Here is a 7883-nt window from a genome sequence, read left to right as displayed (position 1 = left end):
CGCAGAATGAATTAAAAAATAAAAAATGTCAAAAAATATTTATTCATCATTTTTTTTGCTATCTGAAATGAACCATTTGTATCATTCCTTTCATATGGTATTATGACAAAGAAAAATTGAGATTACAATTCTGTATGGCGTTCAAGAATTCTCGACTCGATATCAGCATGCAATTTTTCTACAGTTCTTGAGTGTTTTTTAATCCTTTGATTTTTTGAATTATTAATGTCATAATCTTTGCCATTCCGCGCTGCTTCTAAAGCTGCATTTGTATGTAAATGGCGTAACTTCAATAATCTGGTTTCATAATGATGAAGTTCCTCCTGTAAACAAATTATTCCTTCTAAAATTGCAATTGACATTACTGAAATACATTCTCACCTTCAAAGACGCCAGTTCATCTTTAGTGAATTGTGCTTGTTTTGCAATTCTCCATAAACCCTGAACTTTCGGCTCTACGAATTCTTGGTGATTTTTACCCTGAGCCGTTATTCTATCAAGATTATCGTATCCACTTTTTATTTCAATATGCTTTTCCCTGATAAATTAAAATGCAATATCTTATTGACATACATTCTCGCCATAAATTTCAATAAATTTACCTGAGCAAATTTGCTTTGGAAATATGATCTATTTTTATGCTAGGCGTTGAATTCAATTTTTCTTCTTTATAGTTAATTTCGTTCCAGCTTTCGTGCTCCTCATCCACGCTATCTACAAAAAAAAAAAAATACAAAACAAATATCATTTGGTTTCTTAATGAGGCCATAATTCATGGTAGTGATTCCATGAATTCATTACTTTTATATGTTTCTGAATCTCCAGCATCAACATCCTTCAAGAGACCCATATATTCATCAACCTTCTCTTGATGATGATTAAACTCTTCCTTAAGTGCCTCCAGTTCTTGGTCTGCTTAGAAAGGAATAAATATTTATAAATACGTAAATAAAATTACCAGTCGTTTGCAAGGTTGTGAAATATAATGACGAAGAGATAGTCATTTGTCATTTTACGTGTAAAGCCAGCTCTTTCAGCTTTTGCCCAAAGTTGATTTAATCGTTTATCTTCAAACACCCCTCTAGCGATATAATTGCTTCCGTCATTGAGAGCTTTATGATGTTTAAGCAATTCTGGATCATCAGTTGCAGCAAAATGATCCAACAAACCATAAGTACTCATGATACCTAGAAATAGTAATAATGCCACGTGTATAGTCTCGTCATTTCGGACATTCAACACATAATTACCGATCAGTTTTTTTCTCAGGCGAGCTTCCTCTAGCCCTTCTTCATCTTTTCCATCTGCTTGATAATGTTTATAAGCTAATTCTGTTTCGTCGTGTAGTTTCAAATCACTGAAAAGTGACTGAAGTTTGGCATCTGTCAAACGCTGAAATAATGTCAATTGATTGATTAAAAAAAAAATTTCTTCGCTCGATTTGTCTTAACAAAGACAAATTTGAAAAAAAAACCGGGTTACTTCGCATTTCTTCTGTGATTCTGGTAAAAAATGCTCATTTGATTATGGTTTTTTCTGCTTTCAACAATGATTATGCACTCACGTGTTTAGCCTTGGCCCATAATAAATTAAGTTTGGCCATTCTGTAAGGTTTGTCGACTCCTCGTATTGAGATGGGAACTGGAATATCTTCACCATGACTGCTCGACACTTTATTAAATTTTATCGCTTTATTAGCTTCAGCAGTATATTTATTGGCTAATGCACATTGAAAAATTGATGAACATGAATAAACACTACATAGTAAGTAGATCATTACGAATTTTGACATTTTCAGATAGAAAAGAGGAAAAGTTGAAGATCAAATTTTTGATCAAGTTGCTGTGGGTCTTTATATTACTATTCAATTTTTTGTATTTCTATATATTAAAGGTGATACAGAAAAAATAAGTTGGCCGAGAGTAAGATTGGTTAACTTTATGCGTCAGACTTTTCACTCGGTAACCCTATTTCTCATTGGGCAATTGGCTATGTCATCATCAGCACAACGGAATCAAATAGCGCTCGCGGAGCGCGCATTCGGTCCGTAGTAATAAAAGCATTGACTGGAAAGTGTTATTTCGTCGGTGAGCCGAAAAATGCGTTCTCATGTGAATGTTCATGACGGTGGGGTACGTGTATTTGAGTCGATTTAGGTCCATTTTACACCCGGCTGTTTTAGCGGAGTCAAATTAACCCCTAATGAAATTAAATTAACCCTGATCAAGCCAAATCAAACCCCAATGAAGTGAAATTAACCCTTGATGGAGTCCAAGAAGAAGAAAATCGACTATGTCGACTCATAGATGCATATGCCCATTTCCTCAAAATCAACTAACCCAAATCAAATCAAATACGTCTACCTCCGAGCACGTTTGAATTGTGGCGCTATTTAATTGTAATGGCGACTACTCTCCTCCTAGTAATTCCGGTAGAAGTGGTAGGACGTAAGAATAACAATTTCCACAGATGTGAGACTCTACCGCCTCTACACATCCACGCATCAAAAAGAAACAATTACAGAATCACATTCAATGGTATCATTATAATTTCTTCTGTCAATCAGAGGTAAGCTCAATAATTATAATGGAACAATAAGCACAAATGTATGGACTCATAATGTTGGGCTTGGTAATCCATCTATTTTCTAGAAAATTTTCGTACAAAGGAGTATCAATGATGAGTAAAAAAAAGGCGAAAATTGAAGTCGGAAAAACGCCAATATCTGTATTGCATGAAAAATTGGCGAAAGCTGGTTGTTCGCTACCCAAGTACGAATTAGTATATGATTGGACATTGAAGACAACTAACGTTTCCAAATTTACATGGAAAGTAATAGCCGCAGGGAAAGAAGCGTATGGTACAGATAACAATAAGAAGAAGGCAAAGCAAGATGCAGCTCGAAACATGCTCATGCAAATTTGCGATGATGTTGAATTATTGAAGGCCCTTCCGCAAAATGCGGGAGACAATATTCAGAACCATATTGGCAATTTGAGTGTAGGTATATTATATACACTGTATATGGTCTAATGCTTGGGAAATATCGATAAAACTACATTTTCCACTTGTTTCCAGATGTTTTGCTCGCGAAATGCATTACCACAACCGAACTATTATGAGGATGACGAGGATGGGCCTGCTCATTCACGTAGATTCTATTGGAATTGCATAGTAGGTCAACACCGAGAGGTCGGTTGTGCCCACACTACAAAGTTGGCTAAGCAATTGGCAGCTCAAGCGATGTATCTAAAACTGATAGCTGTTGTACACGAACCTAACGATTCCCATTTACCTGACTATAGACTCAATACTGAGTTCATGCCACTATGCAAAATCGAGAAAACGGAAAAAATCTTAGCGGGGGAAAGTGAAGATATGGATGTTTGTGAGAATGAGCATGCTGAGTCTGTTTCCCTTAGGTCATTTCACCATACCCATCAGCAGATGGAAAATCACGAAAATGTCGACCGCAACAGTAACTTTAATAATCTGTCCCCTTCTGATTCTGCTTCTGCTTCTGCTTCTGCTTCTGTTTCTTCATCGAACTCGACAAATTTTACAATTACAAGTGAAGAATATCATGAAAAGAAGTATAAAGGGCAGCTCTCATCGTTCACCGATTGGATGGTTCCTATTACTTCGAAAACGTATGACGACGATTTAATAACAAAAGAAAATAACCGAACAAATATTTCCCAACATCAGGAGAGTCATGGGGTGGTGAGGGAAATAAAGTACTCGCAAGTCATTAATGGAAATATAGATTCATCTGAGGATCAAATCTCGGTGGAAGTAGAGAGGCTCGAAGCAGAGGAAATTGATGTGACCGAACATAATATTAAGCCAGATATTCACTTTAAAATTAAATTAGAAAGCCTAATTTCTTCTATGTCTACGAGAGAGTTGGATATAGCCATGCCAAGAGAACAACAAAACAATCATAGCAATGAATTAGTAGTACAGGAGCTATCCAATAACTCTGGGATGGTTCACTGTAGCGCAATTGAAAGTAAGAAAAATGATGAAACGTTGCAGAACGCTAGAAACAATTTGAATCCATCCATCGAAACAACTGACACTCCAGATGTTAAATTCAAAATGGACATGGATATAACTGCAGATGAAAGTATGCGTGATGAATATTTTAATCATGCCCAGGATAAAAAAAAAATGGTATCGATGGCGGCGACAGTTTCAAATGTGACGAGCCATTGTCATACGAAAGTTAATGACAATCTACAGAAATGCCACGATTTTGAAACAACAATTAGTGGCAGTAATAAACATGTAATAAACATGACGATGTATGGAACTCAGATGACATCAAATGTCAATGTCTGGAAACTTAATCCAATGCAAACATCTTCAACAGCAAATTTAACACAAGATTCTAAAAATGGAAATTCCGTGACTGGTGGAGACTCGGATAATGAAAAAAATTCAAATATTTTAACTCTAATCCAGGGAAATGGAGAGAGAATGAAAATGGTTGAGGTGAAGAAACCCGTCGAAATCAAAATATCCGACTATTATTACATGATGTTGATTGGACATGGTGTAGATTTGAAGCCCAAAGTTTGCAATAGGATTCGTCATTTGGTCGAGGCATTAACAAAGTGTGATTTCATTGAATATCCCCACATCGTTGACCAAGGAATAGAAATTTTAAAGGAAATTGTAGTTCTCATTGATCTCCATTTGGACAGAGTCGTTTATATAGCGGATGATGGAGACTACATTGTTGTTATTCGAATCAATAGCATTTCAGAGATTGTTGAAATGACAAAAAATTGCGACTTTCATCAGGCTAATCGATCAGTCTTCTTTAAAGTAATCGGCAAACTGGACAAAATGTTAATGTAATACCAGTATTATTGTTTATTCTTAATTACATTTTTCAGCTAGTAATATAGTTTATTTATAATTGATTATTTTTTTATATGGCGTATAGTTAGCAGGTGAAGTTACCAAAAAATATTTTAATTAGCATAAATCGATGCAAAATCATTTAGGAAGTCTAAAAAACATTGATTTACAGTTTAGAAATTCATATTTTCTGCTTAATTATCCTTTTTTCGAATTTGAATTGGCAGATGAAGAACTATGCAAACGCATAATGATCGTGGTACTATGGATACAGCAGTTACCTACTGATTCCCATATCGATACGATAGCATTACTTATAGGTTATGTTAGACAGTTCTGTTTGCGTGGTTTGTATTGCTGCGGATGAATGTGTATTGTTAAAACAGAAATATATTCATTTATATATAAGAAGATTAATCGTGAAGAAAAGAATTAAGATATTGATATTGATATTGATATTTTGGGTAAAATGCCAACGATTGACAAGAGAAAGGGTGATGAAATTCTTGCCCTCGTCCCAGCATCAAAGAGAACAAAAAATGAAGTGGTGTTTAGTAGCAGAGAAAAAGCTGTCGTCCAAAATGTAAGCAAATATCGAGAGTCATTCTTGCTAATGTTTATAATAAAATGGAATTGGACTGATTGAAAAAATTTAGACAAATACGAATACAAATACAAATACAAATGTTGAATGATTTTTTAGGGTCCACCACGAACATCCTCTCTAATCGCACCAATTATGCTATTAGAGGGTCATCAGGGTGATATTTTCTCACTGGAATTTCATCCAGAAGGACAATATCTAGTCTCTACAGGTTTCGATCGGCAAATATTTATTTGGAATGTTTATGGGGAATGTGAAAATGTTGGAGCAATGTCTGGCCATAGTGGAGCTGTGATGGAAATCCATTTTAGTTCCGATGGCAATCATCTATATTCAGCTAGTACAGATATGACACTGGGTTTATGGGACATTATTGCAGGAACAAGAATTAAAAAACTCAAGGGTCATACTTCCTTCGTTAATTCAGTATCTGGAGCCCGTAGAGGGCCAACACAGCTGTGCTCTGGAAGTGATGACAGCACCATCAGAATTTGGGACCCAAGAAAGCGGGGTCAATGCTATACTTTAAATAATACCTATCAAGTAACTACGGCCACATTCAACGACACAGCTGAACAAGTTATCAGTGGGGGAATCGACAATGACATCAAAGTATGGGATTTACGGAAAAATTCGGTTCTTTACAAATTAAAAGGACACTCTGATACTGTTACTGGCATTAGCTTGAGCCCAGACGGTTCTTACATATTATCAAATTCCATGGACAATACTTTGAGAATTTGGGATGTTCGGCCGTTTGCTCCGTATGAGAGATGTGTCAAAATGTTATCTGGTCATCAACACAATTTCGAAAAGGTAAAATTGGGCTTTCTAAATACTCAACTTTCGCTTCAATGCACTAACCATTGTTTACTTTTTCTTTCCCCCCCATTTTTTTTTATCTATGAACAGAATTTGTTGAGATGTGCTTGGTCACCAGACGGTAGTAAAGTTTCATCAGGCTCTTCAGATAGATTTCACTACATTTGGGACACGACAAGTAGACGAATTTTATATAAATTACCTGGGCATAATGGATCTGTCAATGATGTCGATTTCCATCCGAAAGAGCCCATTGGTAATTATCAATTAAAAACATGAAATTTGAAAGTTATTCATTAATCGGTGATATATGTACATATATATATATATATATATATATTTTTTTTTTCTCCATTACTTTACAGTTTGTTCTGGGTCAAGTGATAAACAAATATATTTGGGCGAAATCGAAACATAAATTGTATCTCAGTAGAATGAAAATCAATTGAAATGTATGTATTTGCTGAATTATTTGCCGTCGATGATTCATGGATGTAAATGAATAAATATAGATATCTGGCACACAGTAAAATGCTGCTTCAGAAAGAAGGCAAAGAAAGGCAAAGAAGGCAGCATTCCTATTTGAAAAATTTCAAAGGCAGTAAGAATGGAAATGGCAAGCAAAAGAACGTGCAGTGATTTATAACAATTTAAAACAAATGATGGTGGCGGGTCAACGTGACCTTATTACGCTTGAAATGTCGTTTAAACGTCAACTGTCGAGTTCAACAGCAACAGAAACGCGGCCAAAATAATAATTTGAATTTAACAAACTTTATTGACTGACAGAAGATGAAAGATGAAACGAAGATGGGATGATATCATGATCTTCACTAAAAACAATGCACCAACTCCATCACGATGGGATCTAAAATGCGATTCATGCTGCTATACATGTATCCCCACAAAGATCTTTCTCAGAAGAACACAACTAGAATGCCACTATCATGGAGCAGCTGCAACGACACTTATTAGGCATACAAAAAACTAACCATCTGGACCATTAAGTGGGTCGAGCGTTTGCTAATCTCCACTTGACTATTAAATGAGTAGTAATTGCATACATTTAACAATAAATATCTTGCTATATCTTTTTTATATGTATTTGACGTGATCTTCTTTTCCTCCCTTATTTTTCCCACCATCAACGGAATTCTCTTGACTCTAGAAGATATTCGATAAAGTCATAATGATCTACTTTTTCAAACATTTTACCAATAAATGTTATCAACAATTGAATTTTCTATCCTCTAACTTTCTTGAAAGCTACTGATAACTAATATAATGGAATATAAACATTGATTCAACAATGAGCGATTGAGCGTCAATTGAAATAACATATTTAGGGCATTTAAATAACGCAAGTGGTAAGAATTGACATTAAAATTCTTGGGATAGAAAGAGGAGAAGAGAAGATAGTAAATTTCAGTTGCGGTATATATGAGTTAACATGATGGTTTACCCAATAGACAAGTGACCACTTGACAAATGTTATGTAGTAGTGACTAAAAGAAGAAATGAAGAAGCGATGTGTAAAAGGGAAAAGCGGGGGCTAGAGATGATAATGGCCCTCCCCTGCCTATGAAGT

General features: G+C 35.4%; 3 protein-coding genes across 4 annotated transcripts; 2 read left to right on the top strand and 1 right to left on the bottom strand.

Moving 5' to 3' along the window:
• Positions 1–22: 22 nt before the first annotated feature.
• On the bottom strand, positions 23–1963 carry LOC105271682 (alpha-2-macroglobulin receptor-associated protein). Its single transcript, XM_011313390.1, has 7 exons — positions 1565–1963; positions 1251–1392; positions 1017–1187; positions 802–912; positions 603–714; positions 382–538; positions 23–323 (listed from the first exon to the last, which is right to left on the bottom strand). The coding sequence occupies exons 1-7, from the start codon at positions 1790–1792 to the stop codon at positions 123–125; spliced, it is 1122 nt and encodes a 373-aa protein (XP_011311692.1). The 5' UTR covers positions 1793–1963; the 3' UTR covers positions 23–122.
• Positions 1964–2107: 144 nt separating this feature from the next.
• LOC105271681 (uncharacterized) lies at positions 2108–5020 on the top strand. The gene is made up of 3 exons (XM_011313389.1): positions 2108–2568; positions 2652–3000; positions 3079–5020. Exons 1-3 carry the CDS (start codon positions 2402–2404, stop codon positions 4864–4866), a joined length of 2304 nt encoding a protein of 767 aa, XP_011311691.1. The 5' UTR covers positions 2108–2401; the 3' UTR covers positions 4867–5020.
• Positions 5021–5172: 152 nt separating this feature from the next.
• Positions 5173–7395, top strand: LOC105271680 (U5 small nuclear ribonucleoprotein 40 kDa protein). Of its 2 annotated transcripts, XM_011313388.1 has the most exons (5): positions 5173–5452; positions 5573–6289; positions 6386–6551; positions 6661–6747; positions 6823–7395. In XM_011313388.1, exons 1-4 carry the CDS (start codon positions 5339–5341, stop codon positions 6711–6713), a joined length of 1050 nt encoding a protein of 349 aa, XP_011311690.1. In that variant the 5' UTR covers positions 5173–5338; the 3' UTR covers positions 6714–6747; positions 6823–7395. The 2 variants fall into 2 exon arrangements, with proteins under 2 accessions (XP_011311690.1, XP_011311689.1); XM_011313387.1 differs by having other exon boundaries at positions 5174–5452; positions 6661–7395.
• The last annotated feature ends 488 nt before the right edge of the window (positions 7396–7883 follow it).

The sequence above is a fragment of the Fopius arisanus genome, unplaced genomic scaffold (assembly GCF_000806365.1).
Source record: "Fopius arisanus strain USDA-PBARC FA_bdor unplaced genomic scaffold, ASM80636v1 scaffold00119, whole genome shotgun sequence".
Taxonomy (NCBI): Eukaryota; Metazoa; Arthropoda; class Insecta; order Hymenoptera; family Braconidae; genus Fopius; species Fopius arisanus.
Note: the sequence above shows the minus strand (reverse complement) of the source record. Positions and strands in the feature narration are given on the sequence as shown.

What these genes read in the sequence shown, in the direction of transcription:
- LOC105271682 (XM_011313390.1), bottom strand. Translation starts at nt 1,792, where the DNA reads ATGTCAAAATTCGTAATGATCTACTTACTATGTAGTGTTTATTCATGT. An exon ending in TATGGGCCAAGGCTAAACAC is followed by an intron (nt 1,393 to 1,564) that starts GTGAGTGCATAA and finishes ACATTATTTCAG; the next exon opens with CGTTTGACAGATGCCAAACT. An exon ending in TGAAAGAGCTGGCTTTACAC is followed by an intron (nt 913 to 1,016) that starts GTAAAATGACAA and finishes CTTTCTAAGCAG; the next exon opens with ACCAAGAACTGGAGGCACTT.
- LOC105271681 (XM_011313389.1), top strand. Translation starts at nt 2,402, where the DNA reads ATGGCGACTACTCTCCTCCTAGTAATTCCGGTAGAAGTGGTAGGACGT. An exon ending in ATTTCTTCTGTCAATCAGAG is followed by an intron (nt 2,569 to 2,651) that starts GTAAGCTCAATA and finishes TCTATTTTCTAG; the next exon opens with AAAATTTTCGTACAAAGGAG. An exon ending in ACCATATTGGCAATTTGAGT is followed by an intron (nt 3,001 to 3,078) that starts GTAGGTATATTA and finishes ACTTGTTTCCAG; the next exon opens with ATGTTTTGCTCGCGAAATGC.
- LOC105271680 (XM_011313388.1), top strand. Translation starts at nt 5,339, where the DNA reads ATGCCAACGATTGACAAGAGAAAGGGTGATGAAATTCTTGCCCTCGTC. An exon ending in ATCAACACAATTTCGAAAAG is followed by an intron (nt 6,290 to 6,385) that starts GTAAAATTGGGC and finishes ATCTATGAACAG; the next exon opens with AATTTGTTGAGATGTGCTTG. An exon ending in CCATCCGAAAGAGCCCATTG is followed by an intron (nt 6,552 to 6,660) that starts GTAATTATCAAT and finishes ATTACTTTACAG; the next exon opens with TTTGTTCTGGGTCAAGTGAT.